The sequence below is a fragment of the Uloborus diversus genome, chromosome 2 (genome assembly GCF_026930045.1).
Source record: "Uloborus diversus isolate 005 chromosome 2, Udiv.v.3.1, whole genome shotgun sequence".
Classification (NCBI taxonomy): domain Eukaryota; kingdom Metazoa; phylum Arthropoda; class Arachnida; order Araneae; family Uloboridae; genus Uloborus; species Uloborus diversus.
In genome coordinates this window covers 203,079,394-203,102,971 of record NC_072732.1, presented here as the reverse complement: position 1 = coordinate 203,102,971, position 23,578 = coordinate 203,079,394, and the positions used below count along the sequence as shown (strand labels likewise).

General features: G+C 33.6%; 1 protein-coding gene across 1 annotated transcript; it reads left to right on the top strand.

Annotated features, from left to right (window-relative positions):
• The first annotated feature begins 1,852 nt into the window (after window positions 1-1,852).
• LOC129216762 (putative phosphatidate phosphatase) lies at window positions 1,853-23,207 on the top strand. Its single transcript, XM_054850979.1, has 7 exons — window positions 1,853-1,909; window positions 6,185-6,257; window positions 7,370-7,521; window positions 10,498-10,805; window positions 17,160-17,217; window positions 20,750-20,926; window positions 23,112-23,207. The coding sequence occupies exons 2-7, from the start codon at window positions 6,197-6,199 to the stop codon at window positions 23,205-23,207; spliced, it is 852 nt and encodes a 283-aa protein (XP_054706954.1). The 5' UTR covers window positions 1,853-1,909; window positions 6,185-6,196.
• The last annotated feature ends 371 nt before the right edge of the window (window positions 23,208-23,578 follow it).

Sequence of the window (23,578 nt, the reverse complement as noted above, 5' to 3'; positions counted from 1 at the left end):
CTGTAATCACAATTTCAAGAAGAAATCTTTGGTTTTGGAATTAATACTATAAAAGCTTAAAAGTTATTACTTCTTCGCATTTTTAATTTAATTGCTAAAATTGAACTTTAAAAAAAACTTTGTTTGTTGCCGTTATACTATTTGTTGTCACCGCAGATTATAAAGGTTTTCTTTTCTTCAGACTTAATTGATTCTTTAATTTTATAACCAAGTTGTATTCTTCTTTTATGTATTTTGAAATTAACTAATTGCCTTTTTTTTTCTTGAATTTAAAAGTTGTTTGTTACAAAAGCAATCTTAAGATTTTTTTTTCGTTTCATACTGAAATCATTTGAAATAGAGTTAACTTGTGTGATTAAGTAAATATCTTTATTTTTTTCATTGTTAAAATGCTGTGTTCATTCAATAATCTATGTTCTTTGATTAGAGAAGAGCTCCCTATGAATGGATGTCAAATGGTTTCATCTGTTTTGCATAAATATGTCAATTAGTTATTTAAGAATAACTATATAACTTCTATTCTTTCACTATTACTTGTTATTCTTGCAACAATTATTATACTCTTTGAAAACTTAGTTCAAAATATTTTCAATTACTTTTTAGTTGTATCATAAATACACATATGTTTTTAAGAATAATTTTAATAGTTTCTTAAAATTCTTATGCTAAGTGGTTTCTGGAAGTAAAGTATTTTTTTTTAATTGTCGATAATCTTTCCATTTTTTTTGTAGAAAAATTTAATGTACTGTTTTGTAGGTTCCCCCCCCCCCCCCCAAAAAAAAATTGACTTGATACGTTTTTCTTACCATTTTATTAAAAAAGTAGCATTTTTTAAAAATATATCTTTAGTTCAACAACTTTACACAACTTAAAACGTTTAAAATACTGCATTTTATACAAACATACAATGGGTTTCAAATAGAGCAAAGAAAGAAAACCATTATCAATGGTAATAGCCGGGGAGCTAAACGACAAAAATCAATGGAAAACTGCAAATTATGATAAGAAGATGCCACTTGGTAGGAATGTTGTTTATGACTATAAAATGAAATTAAGACCCAGAGGCACTTTCAAAAACCGTTTAAAACCATGATGGCGGCGTTTTTCAAAATGGCTACCCGTATTACAGTTTTTTTAATATATGTCGTACAAAAGAGGTTTTTATATTGAATTATAGGTTTTTCTCGTCACAGATTTCATTTTGTATGTTGAAAATAAGCTAAATGTTCATTTTGGTGTTTTTTTTTAAATATAATTTTATTACTTACAAAAGAGGTTACGTGCTTTTCAAAATACCAATATAAAAATAGCAAAAATATTAAATGCAAATATGTACAAAAGTATTAGTACTACGTCGTTAGTCAAACAGTGCTTCATTCTTCGCATTAATTTTTGCATAGTAGTGTGTAGGACAGACCAGCACTTTCTGCAGCTACACTTGTTCTTGCCGATTTTGCAGGTGCACTTTTTGAGCTCAATGCTTGAATCAGAAATATCCGGTAACTCAGACCATTTCAGCTGTTATTCAACCTTAATCACTTGGAGATGGTGCACATATGATATGTTTCTGAGCTTGTCTCCAAATGTGTCCAGCCTTGAAAGCGCTACGCAATACTTACTACTATATGAACAATAACTTTTTTAACGAAATTTATTTATTTTTCTTTAAAACATTCATACATGCATGTATAAATAATTCATGAATTCCTATCTGCGGAATTCAACACGAATTCTAATTTTGTGTTCAAAATCTTGGAGTTAAAGTCTTTGTTTCTTCTCACCGCTGCATCTATGTTTGAACAATGAGGTAAAAATCTTCTTTGTAGAGGTGTAGGCTATCCAGAGATGAGGTCCGAAATGCTTCATGATGGCTTTTCACAACAGACTGTGGTGTTTGGTTTTATGACAGGTAAAGTTAATTTACAATATTCATTATTAGCATTAAAGAGTGCGGATCGTTATTCAGATGTTGTGGGTATAAGGAGAAGCAAACTTTATTTACAATATTCATTATTAGCGTAAAAGAGTGCGATAATTAAAAATTGTAGTTATATACTAGAGATGCACTGAGTGATCGGTAATCAGACATAATCGGTCACGTTGCCAATCATTTATGATCCGCCAATTTTCACCGATTCGTCTGCCGAATTCTTTCAAAATTAAAAGTAATTTAAGTGCTCTTAGAACTAGAAACTATGCTGAGCGTGTTCGTAAACAATGATAAATTTTGTCACGTTATCATAAATTAAAAACGAAATAACATTAACGAAAACCCTGAAGTATAAAATGGGTTCAATTATTCATTTCAAGATTAAACGTTGTAGGTTTTATATCAGGGATGCACCGAGTAATCGGTAAACAGCCGTAAGAGGCCACTTTACGGATTATTTATAATCTGACAAGTTTCGCCTATTCATCGGCAAAATATTTTGGCAATTAGTAATGAGACAGTAAACAATAATAAATTTTGTCATCTAATTATAAATTAATTTCATTAATATAAAAAAATCAAAAAATATTTTTTTGAGTAAAACAAGTAAAACTAAAAAAAATAAAAATAAAATAAAATAAGTTTAAAAAAACTAGAAAAACACGCTTTTGTAGCAATAAGAACTGAAAAGTAAAAAATAATCTTTGGAATAAAATAATTGACCGAGCAACTTACTTCAATGTAAAAAAAGCGTGGGGCTTTATATCAGTTGTGTTACATATTTTCTATCTGTTGTCCTCACAAAAATGTTAATAGAGGTTTTTTTTTGTTACATTAAAGTAGATTGCTTGGTCAATTATTTTATCATACTTAATACCCAAAGATTATAAATTTACTTTTTAGTTTATCTTGCTACAAAAGTGTGTTTTTTTTTAGTTTTTAAACTATTATTACTTCCTTTTACAAAAAAGGAAGTATTGCATTCGCGAAAAAAATGTTCACTCAAAAATCTGCCTTAATTTCCATTTTTCTCACCCCCGAATAAATGATGAGTTTTGTTTTCGACCCGTTCACACGTGGATATATGCCTAGGAACGTACAGACACCCGAAATTGACGACCGACCCCAGAGTTAACTATTACGAATTCTCTCGTGACGTCCGTATGTACGTATGTATATGTGTATGTAGCTCGCATAACTCAAAAACGGTATGTCCTAGAAAGTTGAAATTTCGTACGTAGACTCCTAGTGGGGTCTAGTTGTGCACCTTCCCTTTTGGTTGCATTCGGATGTTCCTAAGGGGGGTATTTTCCCCCTTTTTGGGGGAAATCATTGTTAATTTCGATGTAAACTCAAGTTGTGTTATAATTTGTCCGACACTTGGCGATATATCGCCAGCCTTTTGGTCGCTAAGTTTTGCCGCCAACTTGGGGACAAATTTGGCGATTTTTTTTAAAAATTTGGTTTTAATTTGTGCACTGTTGGTGATATTTAGAGAGTAAACAATTGGAGTAAAAGGAAGTCATGTGATGCACACATCAGCTCGTTTTACTTTGTTATTCAGTTACGAAGTTCACTGTTTTTGCATGCAGTTATAACAGTCATTTTATAATGTGCTTTAAAAATTATTACCTTTTTTCATTCAATGAAAACTGTAGCATTACTCAGTATGATTTGATTTTTTTTTAATTTTATGAACCATTGAAGCGTTGTTAATTTTTAAATTAAATTTTTCCTCTTTTATATTGATCTGCACATCCATCATACGTTGTACACATCTCATGTGTCAATACTTTTCGCAAAGATGAAAGGCCTGTACTAAATGGCTACTTACTGTAAAAAAATTCGACAGTAAACTAAAAGAGTCTGTAAACTAGGTTCTTTTAACTAAATGCCAAATTGTATATTTTGCGGGGTCAAATCGTGGTTCAAAAAGTAGTTTTCGTCATTTCCAGCGTAAAAAAAGTCTATTAATGACTTTTGCAGCTACTTAGGCAAACTAGAAGTACGGAAAAAAAAAAAGAGCTGATACTGTCAGTCCTTTATCATAAAAAAGTTGCTTCAACTTTGGAAAAATTTTATTTTTTATTTTTTTTCTCCCTTAAAACGGCTGTGGGTAAAGTGATAAAATTTTTTAAACAAAACAACAACTACAATTAATAAACAAATAATGTCTATTTGTGCTAAACAGCGTGGGATATTTCTTGTTAATCTATGACGATTTTTTTTTGTGCAATTCTCTGTCATTTTCAGTTCTGGTAAAATTGCATTTTTTTAAACCTTTTTAATTCCTTTTACAAAAAAAGAAGTATTGTATTCGCGAAAAAATTTTTACCCAAAAGTCTGCCTTAATTTATATTTTGCTCATCTCCAAATGAATGTTGAGTTTTTTTTTCAACCCGACCACACGTGGATATGTGCCTAGGAACGTACAGACACCCGAAATATCCATTTTGACGATCCCAAAGTTAATTACAACGAGTTTTCTCCTGACGTATGTATGTACGTATGTATGTATGTGCGTATGTATGTCGCATAACTGAAGAACGGTATGTCCTAGAAAGTTGAAATTTGGCACGTAGACTTCCTGAATTGTTTAATTTAGTATAACACTTAATGCGATTTCCTTTAAAGGTCTGATCCAAGGCAGTCTCTCCAATTTGTACTTCCTTTTACGAAAAAGGAACTATTGTATTCGCGAAAACATTTTCACTCAAAAACCGACCTTAATTTCCATTTTGCTCACCCCCGAATGAATGTTGAGTTTTTTTCGACCCGACCACACGTGAGTAAGTGCCTTAGAATGTATAGACATGCGAAAGATCCATTTTGACGATTCCTGAGTCAATTACAACGAGTTTTCTCATGACGTCTGTATGTACGTATGTGTGTATGTGTGTATGTATGTATGTCGCATAACTCAAGAACGGAATGTCCTAGAAAGTTGAAATTTTGTACGTAGACTCCTAGTGGGGTCTAGTTGTGCACCTTCCTTTTTGGTTGCATTCGCATGTTCCAAAGGGGGACTTTCCCCCCTTTTTGGGGGGAAATCAGTGTTAATTTCGATGTAAACTCACGTGGTGTTATACTTTGGCCGACACTTGGCGATATATCGCCAGTCATTTGGTCGCCAAGTTTTGTCACCAACTTGTCGACAAATTTGGCGATTTTTTTAATTAAAAAAAATATTTTTTTTCTAAATCTGGTTTCAATTTGGCTATTGTTGGTGATATTTAGAGAGTAAACTATTGAATCATATTAAAACTGCCAATAATGAGAAAATGACATTAAATTGGAGTAAAAGGAAGTCATGTGATGCGCGCATCAGCTCGTTTTTTTTTTTTTTTTTTTTTTTGAAAGCGAAAACATTGTTTTACAACTGAACAACGTAGCAACACGAAATGTGCTCCAAAGCGAAGGGAAAAAAAAAATCTGTGATGCTTTTTTAAAGGATTGAAAAATCAATCTTACAGTAGTTAACTAAGTATTGTGTACCAAAAGTGACACAATCTACGATGGTTTTCTTTGGTGCAATTCTCTGTTATTTTCAATTCTGGTAAAATTGAAATTTTTTAAAACTTTTTTTTAGCGAAATTTTTTTTAAAAAAATATATTTAAGTTTAAATACCATGGTTAGCCTTAGTTGTGGTGCTATTCAACTCATTTTTTCAAAGATTAATTTTGGTAACTTATGTTACTCATAGGCCAAAAAAGTTAAGATGAACGAAATGTGGCGCCTATACTCTACCATTATGGTATTTTTTATTTGTTATCAATGTCCGAAGTCTCAATTATCGAAACATGACCAAATAAAAAACTATTTTAACAAAGCATAATTTTAAAGTTGTGACGTGAAACGTGTTTAATTTGATTTTTTCAAGCTATGTTAAACATTTATCTCTTTCTTATGTATCTATTTGAAGGCGTCTTTTTTTACGGAAGTTTTTTGAATAAGAAAGCAATTTGCTCCCATCCTACCATGACGGGTATTTTTCTACTGTTAGGTAGAATTGCTGACTTACTTTGTACCAAGTGGAAAGTAAATAAGTTCAAAAGTGGTATTGATCAGCAGGTTACAATGCAAACGGGTACTCGGAATTCCCTACTCTCTGCATTATGCCGGCTTCTTTAATATCGTTTGTGAACGCTTGCATTGTAAAACTGATATTGATTAGACCGTTGAGAACGTTCTAAATACTTGAGCACAACAGGGTTAAAATAGCTATTGATAATTCAGTTTTCTTCTAATTTCAGAGTGATATAAAAATGCAAAGGAAAAATAGAGCTGCAACTAGGGTTCTAATAGACCTCATCTTACTCTTTATTGGTAAGTATTGTGAAAATGAACATATATAGAATGAACAGTTAAGATAAGCTTGAGATACATAACTCCTTTTGTTTTGAAGTTGGTAAATAACTGACTTCTGAAGCAGCAACAACCTGTACGAAAGGGTAACAGACGTTTGCAATGGTATTTTATACTTTAGTTGTTTTGGGAGAACATAAAGTTATTTGAAGTGAGGCATACAAATGCATATATGATTCATATTGTACTGGGGACCGGGACAGTTTAATGTATATTGCTTTTAAATGTGATGAAATCTTCCTGTGAATTCTGGAGGAAACTTGTCAATTTAAAAAAAAATTCCAAATAAAATAACATATGCATGAATACATAAAAAGTAGTCGAAAACTTTGCACTGTATAGTGAATAAAAAATGACAACGTATATAAAGTACAAATTGAGAATGAAAAAAGGTTAAAAATTTTAAGTTTTAATAAGTTTTAAAGGTTAAACATTTATTCAACATATGCATGAGTTTTAAATAATATGACCAGCTGCGTCGCCCGGCTTTGCACGGTCTACCTCGAAAATAATGGTTAGGTCAATCGACGCGTGTTCAACAATCAGGCTTGGAAAAAAAAATCAGTAAAATTTTGCGGCAGATTACGGAAAAATAACCAAAAAGGAAACATTTTAAGTTCCCTGATTCAAGGAAAAGCCTTAAAAGAAAAGCCAGAATTTTATTTGTTCATATTCGAGGAACAAAAATGGCAAAGAAAACCTTTCTTCTCAATGATTTTCTTCACGCTACAAATTTTAATTAAAGCATTGTTACGGAAAGTTGAGTAGAAGCACTGAATAATAATTTAAATAGAGAAATGTCTTCGAAAAATAGGAATTTTATGTCGAAAACTTATTGTCATAGTTAATAGTTTTTAACTGATATCTCTGCTAACTATTATCGGAGGATTATGCTAAATAGCGAAACATAAAACATAAAGACGGGAAAATTACGATTCTACCGATACCAGTTCACTGGCGTTCGGGAGAAGTAACTTGGACGTTGATTCATACATACATACATAGATACATACGCTCAGCTTTTAATCATATAAGATATGCCTTCACAATCTTATTTTGATCATTTTTTGCAGTGTCGGCTCCAATTCCATTATTTTATGGGACGTTCACGCCCTACAGACGAGGATTTTATTGTGACGATGAAACCCTCCAATATCCGTATAAGAAGTCGACGATATCGGATCCCATGCTGTACGGTATCGGGACAGCCATTGGATTTATAGTGGTATGTCGTAATCTTTTGTAAACCTGTCTTTAAAAGTCAAACATACTCTTGTATTTATCGGTAAACGTAAATTTGTATTTCCCTTTCAGTCTTAATTTTAGGCAAAGGATTAATTAGAAAGTTGCATGACAGCTTATGACGTCAACGGTTACTAACCGGTTGTTCACGAACCATTGCTTCATCCAACGCTTTCGTTTGATCACCGGTTACTTGCGCGGACGAATTACACGCTGGTGAAAAATACTTACAATTGGTCAAAAATGTCACGTGGTTCAATCAACAAATCAACCAACTGAACTTGTGGTCTAACGGTAGATCAACCGGTGAAGTTCACAGAACGACATCGGTAGCAACCAGTTAATCGGTAGATTTGGTTGCGCTCGATGAGCTCAACCGCTCGACCGGTGACTAACCGAAAGCTAACCGCAGCGTTCTGGAGAGCCTCGTTAACTGGTTGCTTCCGATGTCGTTCTATGAACCTCACCGGTTGATCTACCGAACAACCGCAACTGAAGCTGGTTCATTGATTGATGGAACCACGTGACAGTTTTGACCAATAATAAGTATTTTTCACCTGTGTGCTATTCGTCTGCACTGTGTCTGGGCAAGTAAATGGTGATCAACCGAAAACCTTCGATGAAGCATTGGTTCGTGAACAACCGGTTAGTAACCGCTGACGTCATTTTTGTCCCGTGATCAACCAACCGGTCGCTACCGGTCTTGCTTGTTGAACGTAAGCCTTATAGAACGATGCGGTTAATAACCGGTTAGTCACCGGTCGACCAGTAGAGAAGCCTTAGTATCAACCTCATAGTTTAATGTAAATGAAGTTATTGACATTCAAATCAGAGCTTAAAGGGTAAACCAGTAGCGTATCGTAGTATTTTCTATGAAAACAGTAAAATGAACAATTTCGTTTCACCAGGGAAATAATCGGATGATCGATTACTGAATTAAAACGCAGTGAGTTACCGCCTTTAAGGCAGGGATACAATATAACGACATGCAATGTAATGACAGCCCAGTTATGACATTCAAAGACTGCAGTTTCTTCTTTTTTATGGACTCATCAGTTTGGAATAGTCAATTACCGAGCTGGATGTAGATGTCATCTTATTGAAGCTGAGAGATGAGATGACGTGCTCCAGCTCGTATATTGACCATTCCAGAATGATGAGTCCACAACAAGGCGAGACTGCAGCCTCTAGAATCCATAACTGGCAGTAAGTACATTGCGTGATTACCGAATTAGTTTCGCAGCTCTTAAGAGTAACTAATATATAGGGCAAAAATTTGTAAAGACAATAAAAAAATCCAGCCCCAATTTGAAAATGATTGATTAACGTGTTTGATCTGTATTAAATGAATCTAAGCCGTCAAAAAATTGAATCAGAGCTTGAAACATTCATAACTTGAAAAAGTTACGAAACAACTAACCCCATCTTAATCGCAATCAAAAGTTAGTTTACTATCTCTTAGACTAAGTGGTTATTAGCTGAGCTAAGAATGTTTTCAATGTCTTAAAATATGTAAATCTTAAAAATGATTGTTAGTGATTATGTATTTTAACGGGAATTTTTAATGCGATAAATTTACAATTAAATAAAATGAACTTAAGTAAAGTGCTTGAATTATCTCAAAAAAAAAAAAAAAAAGGATTATTTTTGCTCTTCTGGTGACTTATCAAAGGAAAAAAAAATAATCTTCCAGAAATTTTTTCCCAAATGCAACTGCTTCTTATGAATGTCATATTTTGGAATGCTGATGCTTTCAGAATACTGTTAGGAATTTCTCGATACAAATCACATACAGTCGACTCCCGCTACAACGCGATTCAATTTACGCGAAATGGCTATAACGCGAATTTTCCACGAGTAACGAATTTTAGAGCTGACGCGAGCGAATTCCTCGTCCACAACACGAATTTTTTTAGAAGGAAGTATCGATTTCGCTATTGACAATTAAATATATATTTTGTGAATGTTATTACAGTCCATTAGCATCACATTGACCATTGAAAGTTCCCACATCAAACTAGTCTAGGCATCACGTTGTTAGTGCATAAAAATCCGCTCAACATTTTTCTTTTTTTTTATTCTAAACTTCTAAACATTAAAGTTGATGAAATATAATGGCACTTTAGTGAGCTGTTTCATCTAAAGTTTATGAAGATGGGGGGGGGGGGGTATAAAGTTTCTGACAATAAAAAGAAGATTAAGATTCTCGATATGCTTGGACAACTACCAAACGTTGACGGTAGCAACGCAATAAGTATGAGTGAATCTTCCATACGTACAGTTAAAAGTCAAAACAAAATGATATCTGTATGAGTTAGTTTCAATGTTAAAGCTTAGTTCAAACTTAGTTTCAATGTTAAAGCTTGCAGAGTCTGAGTAAAGTATATGAAAATGGAAGCTGCTTTTGCATTGTGGATTAAAGAGATTAGGAGGAGGGGCTTGTTGCCATAAATGGAAACGTTATAAAAGAAAAAGTGAAGCAACCGTATTTTAAAATATATTTAATAAAAAATATAGATCTGATTATGCAGCATAAATCTTCATCATCTTCATTTTTAACTCATAAATATTATTACTGTATCTACTGTACAGTACTATTATAGTGCAGCATTTTATTATTACTACATACTGTACGTACCGTGTTGTTTTATTTTATCAATCATTCTTTTTGTGCATTTTAACTATTTTATGTAGAATAAAACAGCTTTTTTATTTTTTAAATACAGTAAAAGTTGAGTTCTTTATGTAAGAAACTGTAACGTATAGTTGAGGAATGCTTTAAAGCAGTTTGAGGGGTGCTTACAGATGTCTAAAAAATTTGGTATGTTTCTAAAAAATGTTTATGCATACATTTTTCCGCAACGCGAAATTTCGACTTACGCGAGGAGTATTGGAACGCATCCCTCGCGTAAGTCGGGATTCGACTGTATTTTAATTTCTTATTTCTTTCTCCCATCAGATTTGCATTACTGAGATTATTAAATGCAAGATAATTTCTGAAAAGGAGACAATTAAATGGCACTTTTGTGGACTTCCGGTTCCAGCTGTCTTGAAAAATATATACTGCTACTCTGTGGTATTTTTCTTTGGAGCAAGCTTAACAGAACTGACAACAGACATCATGAAGTTCGTTACTGGCAGACTGAGGCCCAACTTCTTTGACTCTTGCATACCCGACGTCGATTGCACTTCACTGAAAGATATTCACATTCACGTGCAAAATTATATGTGCCTTAATATAAATCAAGACGTGGTATCAGACAGTAGGTAAACTATATTTTCTTCTAATTGGAAAATTTAATTATCGAAGAGAATCAATAAGAAATTTCTTTATGCTTGTAGGATATTTTATTCATCTTTTGAAGTACACCTTGTAAGTTTTTCAAGTCATTTCCACCAGAAATAGTGAAGTTTGAAGCTGCTGTCTATGGGCAGTCGCCATTGGAGCTTGTTGTTGGTGGACATTACCGACACCACAATTTTATCTGTAATCATTCCTTTTTTTTTCTCTCGCAAACAACATATTTTCTAAGAATAAAAAACTAATTGTGATCAAAAAACTTGAAAATTGCATGATTTTGAGGTGTTTGATTACAATGTTATGTTTTTCTACCATTTGTTTTCACATTTCTTACATAAAAAATATTTTTATTAATTATTTCATCCCAGAGTTAGGTTATTTTTATATAATTGAAAAACGAATATTTACACAAATTTTCAGAACGATTGGTCAACAACTCTTTGAGCTAGAATGGCAAACAGTTGAAAAAAAAGTTGTTTCTAGAAAAACGCGTTTGAAAAAAATGTTGTGGACGTTTTCAAATCTCGGCAGTCACTTAAGTACTCATATTATCAGAACTAATCATAATTTTTCGCAGAAATTTTGGCAACATATTCTTGCATAGTTTTACTAACATTTTGTGACATTTAAAAAAAAGGGGGGATTTTTTTGACCTGTCTAAACTGGTTTCTCCCCGAAACAAAAAGAAAATAATGTATAGTTTGTCGTTGATAACTTGACTTCTGCTGAAGAAAGAATTAAACGATTCATTTTGTTGAGGAAAAAAAGGTAAAGAGAACTGCTTTGGGAATCAGAAACCTTGTCGAAGATTTTTTCAGCAAAAACGTCTGATTTCAGTCGAAATTTACAACTCAAAAGCTATTGGGGCATGGGGGAGGGAAATATGCAGAGAAAAGCAGGCAGTCAAACAGGTGGAGTTTCAGAAACGGAACGACAAACCGTTTCAGTATTTCCCTTAATCAAATTATTGATTTCACTTTTTATGATTTTAAATATTTCTTTTTATCTAATTTGTATGGTTATTTTTTGCTAATAATTTGCAAGACATATATATATATATATATATATATATATATATTTATTTTGATTTAAATTTTTAATTTTTTGAAAAGTTTTACGAGAAAATACGCTAAAAACTGACTAACATTTTCTGAAATGTGACTGAAACATCTAGAAAGTTGTCATGATATGCAACGAACATACAACTTTTTACGAATGAATTTGAAATTGATGGAAACATTTTAACTCTAAATGATTTAGTTAGTCACTCTCAATGTGCTGCAAAAGGTCTAGGGAAAAATAGGAACCTATTTGCAATAAAAAATAAGGTGTTGCTGGCCAGGGATAAAAATTCCACAACTTTTTAGATACACCATGGATCGATTACAGATGTAATGCTTTGCCTCATAATCAATAAGTTTGAGCTCAGTTAGGGCTTATATTATAGCTCTTTTCAAGTTGCAGCGGAGCATTTTTATCGGAGCAAAAAATTGTTAACAACAACATTTCTGTTGTTTTGTAGTAAGTTACCGCCCTAAGCCAGGGCTACGGCAGAAATACTTAAATACACCGACAGCTCAGTTATTCCATCCGATGACTGCAGTTTCGTGCTTTTTAGCACTCATCAGCCCGGAATAGGAACTACTTGAACTGCAGGCGAAAAATCTCGTAAGGGAGCCAAGTGAGCCAAACTGGTAGCCAATGTAGAATTAGCACACCAGATGAGTGACCACAGCAATAGTGCGGTTCAAATCAAAGGCATAAATACTTAAATACACCGCAAATGTAGAATGGTGTGCTAATTCTACATTAGCTACCAGTTTGGCTCCCTTAGGAGGTTTTTCGCCTCCAGCTCAGGTAGTTCCTATTCCGGGCTGATGACTGCTAAAAAGCAGGCAACTGCGGTCCTCGGATGGAATAACTGATCTGTCGGTGTATTTAAGTATTTCTGTTGTGTGCTGAGCATTTCTTTGCACTGATGAAGGGGTACTGACGTTCTAAGCGCAAAAGTCGTATCTACAGCTAAGTTCAAAATGAGAAATTGCCACATAAAGTTTTGAGTCTCCATGTATTTGATTTTGCAACTTTTTCAGATTTAAAAAAAAAGTATTTTCTATCGACAAATGACCGGAAAACACCGTACTTAGGTGAAATACGTGACAAAGAACCACTTGGTGACAGCAACTCAATTTTCATAAAAAGTGCAGATAACGTCTTTTTTGCTCAGCACGGCAGCGTAGCCTTTAAATAGCTATTTGCAATCTTTTCATAAAAGTTAGTACTGTTTTACGATTATTTTTCATTTTACTCATAATTCATGAAAGCATTTTTTATCATTTTTCATTTACAATTAGAGCTTCTCTGCGAAAAAAGCAAAATGCAAAACATTTTGTCTTTATCTTAAATAATGGTTAATACGCGCTCAAAAATAGCTAACATTCTGTACAACAGAAAAAAGACCTTTAATTGATTGCCAATGATTTTATTTTAGATTTTTTCTCCAAAACATATTTACCACCAATAAATCTCTTAGAAATAAAATCAATATTTTAAACAAGGGAGCATCGAAGTTCATTTTAAGGGGGAAACCAAGCCGAAGCTTTAGTGTTTTTCGTAATTTTTGTACGGTTAAATAAATAATAATAATAATAATAATAATTAACAGAATTTCTTTAAAATTGGAGGATAATTCATTCATCTTTTGAAGTACGTCTTGTAATTTCTTGAATCATTTCCACCAAAATTTAAAAAAATTAGAAGCTGCTGTCTAAGGGTGGTCGCCATCGGTGCTTGCTGCTGGTGGGCATTTCCGAAATGACAATTTTTGCCTGTAATCATTACAATTTTTCTTTCTCCTAAACAACATATTTTTCTAGAATATGAACCTAATTGTGATCACAAAAGTTTAAAATCACACGTTTTTGAGGAGGTCACATAATATCATGAAAGAGTTAGGTTCATATAGAGTACAGTTGAATAAAGAATATTCACACAAATTTTCAGAACGATTGGTCAATATCTCTTTGAGTCATAATGCCCACCAGATGTAAAAAGTTGTTTCGAGAAAAGCGCGTTTGAAAACAAAATGCTGTGAACGTTTTCAAATATCCACAGTCCTGTACGTGCTCATATAATTGAAACTAATCGGAATTTTTCACTGAAATTTCGGTAACATATTCTTGAATAGTTTTACCAACATTTTATGACACATAAAAAGTGGATTTTTTTGACTCGTCTAAACTGGCTTCTCCCTTTAAAGAGACATCTCAACGTTTTATTTAATCAACAGTTAGAACAGTAGACATATTTTCATACATTTATCGAGAATTTGAAAATTAATTACTTTGATGGTGATAGCGCTCCGAGAGATTGTTTTGAAAAATTCGAGGTAAGGTGTTAAATTCGTAACGGGTGAGTCAAGGGGTCTGCACCCGCGGTTGAACAATGAACATCCTCCGTGCGCGTTTCCTAACTGACGTAGAGTCAACCCCGCTTAAATTTGAAACGAAAGACTATTCCAAAAAGCGGGATTTTTCCTTATCCGGGATCAAAATAACGAATTTTAACGTTTGGTGCTTTGAAACTTTATCACATCAAGCGGGATATTCCTCTAACCCAGTGCTTCTCAACATTTTTTATTCTACGGCACACTAGATGGTTGGCTCAATCTTTGCGGCACACTGAACTAAATTTCATATGTCAATATGAAGAATGCTTTCATCATTCACCAGTCAATTCAAGAAAGTCAAAAAAGCAGCATTTTTATATGGATATAACAATTAATCTTTTAAATATGCGAAATTATTTTTAAATATTAGTTTCTTTAAAAACTGAGTTAAAGTTTACCAAGAATTTTAGTTCTTACTAGCTGAGTGCCCGGCGTTGAACGGGCTACTTAAAAAAATGAAAGAGATGTCCAATTGATGTTTTTGTATTACTATGACATCAGTTTCTAAAGCGCTAAGAAATAAATAAATACGCGTAATGCAAGGTTTGCAAAACACCAATAGAACATATTTTTGGCAAAAATCTCTTTAACGTTAATCATAGTTATCAATGACACAACTTAGGAGTATTTTCACGATTATTAGGATTATTAGCACAAAAGATGAAAATATATGCATTATCAACTATAATCTGTGTTCACTTTAAACTGAATTAAATCTGATAGACTATATCTGAAATATTTATGTACAATTACAATCAGCTTTTTACATAAAATGACACATACATTTCGGTTGATTACGTCACTCTGAAGCACCAAGACTTAATAAATACCGATAAGCATAAATTTAATAACAAGTCATCAGATTCCAATTAAGCTTTAGTTAAAATCCTAGTTAAAAACAATCTTTTTTTTTCAACTCTGTTTCACTTAAAGAAATCCAAACAATCTTAATTTAACATGTTCTTTTAACGATACAAACTGTATTTCAAAAAAAGAAACAAGAAGAAAAAAGAGAGTTATTACAATTCGAAAACTCACCCATGTGACAGAAAAAAATCCAACAAAATAACCATAATTAGTCGCACATCCTAAATGTACCAAAATATGAGGCCAGTGAATGATAACTTACACTACAATTAATAAACATAGCTAAAGAAACAACTTTCATATGCTGAAAAGAGTTAAGAATGTTGAATGTAAAAAATAAAAAAAGGGCAGACGATAAAATAAAGCTATGTCCGAATAGAGCAACCAATTTTAAACTAATTGAAAATGAAATTCTAAATGGAAATGTTGTTTTAAGATTTGGACAGCAGCTAAAAAATCTCTTTTAAAACAATTATTAGAATTTTACTTGCTCACCCATATGCAAAATGGCAACAGGAAAGAAATAAAAATTCCTGAATAACGTTTTGTTAATTAACGTTTTAATTAATATCTCCGCTAATTAAAGTCGCACAATTACGAGATTGGTTTTATTGTTTTCTTTGGAAAATTTCGAATTGATCGGTATCTCGTTCGACTCGCGATTCGCAGCGGTTCTCGAGAAGATCGATCTTCAGACAGACAGACAGACGGACGCGAACAGATTTTAATATTATAGTGGATGGATTACAACCAGTTAGTCCTAAACTTTTACTGAACACGACTGAGACACGACTTGCGCTTGTCTTGATGTACAGTGACAAAGTGGCACTTTCTATTCAGCTTTATGTTTGGAAGAGCTACACGAAGTTTTTAAATCTTATGATATTTTGTTGTTCTTGAAAAGTGTCGATGCCAATAACCTTATGTTGTGTTTAAAAGGTAACCGTAACAGCTCATGCATAACGTAAATGGAGATTTTTAGATTCTCTGTTTAATAACTGCCAATATGCGTCCAAAGGCACTTTGCTGAACCCTAGTTTTAAGGAGTGATCGCTCCTGAGGTCTATATATTTCTCTTGTTTCTTTAAAAAGTTTCTTGCTGATGTGTTAACGAATTACGAACCCAGTCATACGCTAATCAACTATTAGAAGTACTGCTTACGGAACCTATTGTTTCCGGTACGATTGCTTTACACGTTGGTAAAATAAATGTATCACTGGTTGGCACGCAGTTTTCAATGAAATTTGGCAATTGATTGAACTAGCTACTAATATCTTGAGCAGGTAAAATACATTTCTATCAAGCAGTAAGTTACCTCACCTAAGCCATAGCTAAGGCAGGATTACATGATAAAATGAGATCTGCCTTCAGTTCGGTTATTCCCTATTCCAAACTGATGAATTCATAACAAGACGAAACTACAGTTTCTGGATGGGATAACCGGGCTCTTGGTATATTGAATGTAAAATATTCTTTCATTTTCTACAACTCCAAAAATACCGTGGCACCCTAAGGACCTTGTCGCGGCGCACCGGTTGAGAAGCACTACTCTAACCGTTACTTTAATAAGCGGGCTCCGAGTAGGCGTTAAATCAGTCGTATATATAGTCAAAGTTTCCCAAGTTTACATTCCTAACCAATACCATTGGTGGCGATAGATCAGGAGTAGCTCAGTTCCTATTCTGGATCAAAAACAAAGCTGTTTTCCCGCTTCTATTCTACCGGCAAACACCATGCGTAGTGATGGGTGTGAAGTTTGAAATTTATCAGTACTGTAGGTCATCAATTATTTTCAAGACTGATTTTGCAATAAATAACATTCTTTAATTAGATTAATCGGTTTTGAGAAAAACTATCCTCATTTTTTATTTGTATGTATTTTTGTTTGTTATTACTAAACATTGAAAAATAAAATTACTTTATTTGTAATAATATTACAAGTTAAAATATATATATATCTTTCAGTAACTATCCAACATTAAAGAAATTTCAAATTGTTTTTAGACTCTCCTTCCCGTCAGGTCACGCTTCTTTTGCTACGTACACTATGCTTTATACTGTGGTGAGTAACTTAATTAAAAAATAATTATTCGGATCAGTTGCACTTTTGTAGTAATGTTTTATTTTTGTTATTTTTATTTAACTAGCAAAATCGCCCGTCATGGTATGACGGGTGAAAATTGTTTCTACACTTGAACGGAGCAATTGCCTGTTTGATGATATTTCGGTAGTTGAAATTTTAACCCTACACCAGTGGATTAACCCTAAACTCCAGTGGATAGTGTAAATTCTTTTGGTTTCTTCGTTTTCCTAAAAGAAAGTCTTACCAATAAAACAGTCAAGTTGCCGGATCGAGTTTAGCCTTGTCAAAGTAAAGAGTTTCCCTGCGTATGAAACATTACCGAAACATATCATCATATTATCATATCGTAGCGAGAGTTTCATTATTGAAACACGCGAGTTACTCAATCATCGGCTATTATTTATATAAGAATTCAATCATTTCTGTATTTATAAACTTACAATAATTTGATCTGCACAGACTGAGCTAGATGAAGGACTGGGGTGCTGCTGTCAGCAGTAGAATTAATGTTGGCATTGAGAGTCCGCGTAAGATTACACTTTTGACGAATAGGCTTTAGATGTTTTGGAGGGCCGTGGTAGCCCGATCGGTAGAGTGTCGGATTCGGGGCCGGAGGGTCCTGAATTCGAACCTCAATGGTCGAAGACCCACCGTCGTCATTAAAGGGGACTGGTCGACGTTAAATATGATCGTGGTCTCAATGTCCTCCAAGTGAAACGATACCACTGGGGGTGCTAGCACAGGTAGCTATTAGCTCCTGGACTAGTTCTAAATTCTCATTAACTGTTCGATCCGGTGATGGTGCTGCCATCTATCGGTATATAAAATAATGGAGGCAAGGCACTTAGTATGCAGTCCTCGACATAAATACAGTTGTAGTCAGTTGTGACTTTGAATAGGAATAGGAATAGATGTTTTGACTCAAGTAGATGGGACAACTCCGTTCGTCTACTGACTACATGATGCGTCGACGTAAAGATTAAAATTAATTCAAATTAAGATTAACTTAGTTTTGCGTGAACCTGTTTCAAATCTTTACATCCTTCTTCTTTATTTTTTCTTTGCACAATGCTATGCTTGTAAAATATTGGTATTCATTTAAGCTGAATTAGCGAGTTGTGAGTAGAAAGATTAGTTCTTTTTTTTTTCTTACATTTATTTAATATTTCAAACTTTCATCATCGATACTATTTAATAGAAATATTTGGTGGTTATATGTTAAATAAGAAGCTTCAACATTCTACCGAAATACGTATGTTTGCTCGATTTATTCTTTGAAATCGAATTATCTTGTAGTGTGTTTGACATACATGTTACGCCCGCCGGATCGAAACTTAGAGCGGGAATTAGTAAATGGAGGGAGCTAGGCGACGAATTGTTGACACGTTTTGCGTAAAACTAGCGAAGGAAACCTGATTTCTTCCAATGCTTTTCTCTAAAACCTATCTCGTTACTTGGGGGTCTTTCCTTCACGAATGAAAGTCTTCACTTCTTCCATTTTATCTCTTCTCAATAGGCGCGTTTCCATGGACAGTTTCGACACCGCAAATAACCAGTTTTTCACCGCTTTCCGGTTATTTGCTTGGGAAATGAGGATTTTTCCCCTCTTGCTTCTTTCTGGAGCAAATGCGGAGTTTTTACTCATAATCCATCACGCGAAACAAGTTCGTCTACTTGCTGGGTATAGCTGCTAAGGATGCTGGGTAAAAACCGTTTTCTCTGGTACAATTATTGAGCAACCTCTTTTGACATGTAAACGGGGAATTCTTCAACCGGTTTTTTTTTCGGAGCCAGAGCAGGGAATTTTGAGGTACAAAAGTGTGTTGTGAACGCGGTTAATGGTTCGAAATAGCTGTAGGCGAAGGCACGATCAAAGACTGCTGGTGTCAGCTACTCGAGCATCGACAACGCAATGTAATGCAGCAAAAGTGCACTTTAAATTGCAATTTTGATTTCATAATTTATTCTATAGTTGGGGCAAATCTAACCTGGCAGCTTCGTAACGCCGTGTGGTCTGCGTACAGGGGCGCCGACTTGCAAAAATTATTGGGGGGGGGGGGGGCGGACATCACCGGGGGTTTAGGGTGTTATGTAATCCCTCTGAGGTCCCCCACCCCAAATAAAGGTCAGGTTTTTGTACCTTGAAAATGCCATATTTTCTGGTGTGTATAATTTTAACAAATAAACAGTATGTGACACGGCGTTTTCGAAGTAAAAGAATCTAAAAATTGGTTTACAAATTTTCTGGTTCAACTGTTAAATCCTACCGCTTGTCTTAGTAAGAGATTTTTTTGTTCTATTTTATGGGGAGCCGTGCAGTGCCGTAGTTAAGCATTGATATTATAACGTAGGAAGGACACTTGACTTGAATGGAAAGGCACTCCCAGAGACGCAGACTTTTAAAAAAATGGGGGAGGGGGGGAACCGGTAGAAATTTTCTAAATTTGAGATGAAAAATAGTGAGTTTTAAAGTTTTTTAAAAGCATTTTAAAGTCATATAATCAACATTAGAACCCCAAAAACTCGACAAGCCTGACACATATTTTTTGGCTTTGAAAAAAGGAATTATAAATACAAACACGCACAGTATTTTCGTAAAAAGGTAATTTAATTTACGCATGTTTTTTTTTAAGACCAGTTTTTTCATTAGTTATACCGTCTAACATATTCAAGTGTAAACGCAGTCTCTCAATGTCTAGGTTATTTTTGAAAACTCAATTGATTTTTCAAAATTTGTTTCACCTCTGTTTAATAAAAGCAAGCACTCTTGGTCAACTGCAATGTTCTGTGCGAGTTCAGTTGATGTAAACCGCCCAATAATGCAAGATTGCACCATTTCACAAACCTCAATGTAAAGTGCCTTTGGGATTTTGAAAGCATGCGGTGAACTGGCTTCGTTGTTTTCATACTTTGGTATACGTCGATTCCGAGGAAGCGAAGGATCATCATTTTGTGAAGATTTTTCTTTTAAACACAATTCCCAAAAGTACTCAAAACAATTACGCCTCCCATTTAATATACAAATCAAACCCTCACATATTTTTTCCAGATCAGTAACACTTAGATGAGCTCGCCGCAGCGCTGCCCACCGGCAACAGATTTGACCCGTAAGTTCGAGCACTGGGACAAATTTTAAGTGTGCTTGCAGCATTATAACACCATCATTATTCACACTACTCCTTTTCAGTTAATCTGCTTACTACCGTAATAATTATTTGTTTTAACTAATTACTGAATGTATATTACAAGGTAAACTATCTTCAAACAAGGAAAATAGAAGAAAAATTTATGAGTTTAGAAAACATAATATAACTAATACTTTTCTTGATTCATTGGGGGGGGCTCTGCCCCCTCAAAAATATTTTTGAGGGGGCTCGGGCCCCCTCTGGCCCCATGGAGTTGGCGCCACTGTCTGCGTAGCCTTCAGAATGATGCCACGTTAGGTTTACTTAAGTATAAGGCTGGTATCAGTGTTTCATTTTTATTAAAATATGTTGTTTCTCCCATCTAGTTATATCTTGAAAAGCGCATATCTTGGAAATCCAGTAAGCTCCTAAAACCTTTCATTCAGTATCTCTTCTTATTAATTGGCTTACTGACTGCACTGTCGAGGATTGCAGATCACAAACACCATTGGAGTGACGTTCTCACGGGATTCATTTTGGGTCTTGTTGTGTGTCTGATCATGGTACGTTTTGGATATCTTTGATTTTATTTTTGTTTTTAGTGATTTAACTAAAAATTGCAAAATCAATGCATAGAAACAATATATATATATGGATGATTCTCCAAAATTCTAACAATATTATGTCTCAGTAGCCTAACACAAAAATTATTTAACTCAGAAAGTGTTTTCTTTTTTTAATAGTTATAAATAATTTATCAGATGTTATTCTACTCTTATTAAAACCATACCTCATTTAGTTTTTTTCAACAAATTTTTTAAATAACCAGAAAGTCACATTTTTGACGTGTCCCCAGCCGTTTTTCAAATGGATTTAAATTATTTAAAAATTTTATACCAACACTCCACAAATTCAATTTGTTTAACATAATTAAGCATACTTGAAGGTGTAAAATAAAATTCTTTAAATAAATTAAATTATTTAAATCATCAACGTATATCGTTTTAAACTTTGTCCCCAGATTTCATGTCATTCTCTTGTCCTAGGAATGAGTTCAATTATTATAGATTAAAAAAAGGAATTTTTGATTTGCTGTCCTACAACACTGTTTATTATCACCATTTTGTTAGATTTCTTGAGTATTAAGTTCATATGATTCGCCTGCTGTTCTTACTAAATCTTTGAAGTTCAAAAATGGATATGAAACATTTTTGCCGTCATTCTCCTGGACAAAATTTATTTCTGTGTTAAATAAAAGAAAAATAACAATTCTACTCATAGTGTGTAGTTGAATTAAGAGGTTAGAATCGAAAAATAACATTAGTTACCTTAATTATAATCCCGGGCTTACGCAACAGGCAAATTGCATGGAAAATGTCATACTCCTGTCCTAAAAAAATCACTTTCTTAGCATTATTTCTCAAACACTGGTAATGCATCCCGTAGTATGAAAGGATTTATTTCCAATACATTAGTAAGAAAATAAGATTGATTGAAAAAAAAAAATTAAATTTGGCAAGCGATAAATAAAAAATGCATCAGTGGAATAATTCTATTTGTTTAATATTTTTTTTTTGTTGTTGTTCAGACAAATCATTTCAAAAGAGATTTATTAGTTAGACATTTATGTAAATGTTGCTCGAAGAGCTTAGTAAAGTTGCTATAAAGTTCGTAGTTGCTTTAAAAGTAAAATTTATGTTATTAATATTACTGATTCCCTTTTTGTTTTATGCTTGCATTTCCTAAACCGTAAAACAATTCGCATGTAATGGGAAAGTAACTTTTCTTTTTGTAAATTTTATCATACTGTGTATGGCTAACTTAAGGAAAATTTTAATGTAGCAATTTTTTTTCGTTGAAATGGATGCCCGTTATTCGGAGTGTAAGCTATTCAAAGCGAATATTATGGAAAAACCTATGTGGGACTTGTATTCGAAGAAATTGGGCGTGTCCGTTAAGGGAGGTTTTACATAAATTTCGTTTTTGTCATTTATTAACCATACTTTTTGATTTAGGCTTCAGTATTTCTTTATTACTATAGTTACATTTTGGATAACCCATGAAGAAATTCAATTTGTAACTCTCCTGGTGCTGCTTGTCAGTCTCTTGCAGCAATGAAAATTTGACCCCCTCTTTTGAATGTGTAACTTAGTTAAAGTGAGTTTCCTCTATTTTCCTTTTAATAAATTCCTAACAAAGAGTAAGTACAATTTTTTCCAGCATTTTTATTTAAAAAAAATATAATTATAAAATGTCAGGATTTTGGAGAATCACCCATATGCAGTTACACTCATTTTACCGGAAACTATATACAGGGCAAACCTAACTTGGCAGCGTCGTATTGCTGCGATTAGGATCTGCGCAGCCAACAGGTATGTTCGAATAGAGTAACCGGTTAGCCCGGCAGTTGATTTCGTGTCATTTGATGATATCAGTGGCTAGTGCGGTGAATGTCCATTGAACGTTTGCCATGTACGATTGGCTCACCGGTAAGCTATTTGAACAACGCCCACGGTGAGCTCGGGTTAACCTGTTACTCTATTCGAAAATACCCAATGCTGCCAAGTTAGGTTTTCTCCAACTATAGGTGACATATTTTTACTATTTGTACTTAATAAACAGGCGTTGCTAATTATGAGCATAATACATGTTTAGAAATAATATAAGTTTTATTTAAATTAGTTCCTTGTAGTAATTTTATGTCATTAACCCGTTCAGCTATTTAGTCATTTCCCGCTCTTTTTATAGGTATTCAAGGTATCTAATGTTTTCGTCACTGATCTCAAGCATCTATTTTCAAATGACGCAGAGAATCATGTCAAAATGGAAATAATCAATACATGATAGTATGTTGCATTTAATTGCGTTTGTTTCTTTTGCGGTTTTTTTCAACGCATTTCTTATTAAAAAAACTATTATTGGAACTTAAATTTGAAGAAGTTATATTGAAACATATTTTTGGACCATTGTTTTAACAATAATTGTGTACTTTGTTTCTGCACATCTACTGATCAAGTACTTAATAGTTTAAATGAAGCGTTTTGTATTAAAACCAGCTCTACCTATCCTTTAAAAAAGTACACAAACTACTTCACGCGGTGCCTAATTATTTTTTCAACAAATATTTTTTGGGTTTGAAAAAATTTGGGACATAACCTCATTTCTGTCTCTTTTTTTCATTTTTAAATTTACATTTTAGTCTAAGTATTTGCATG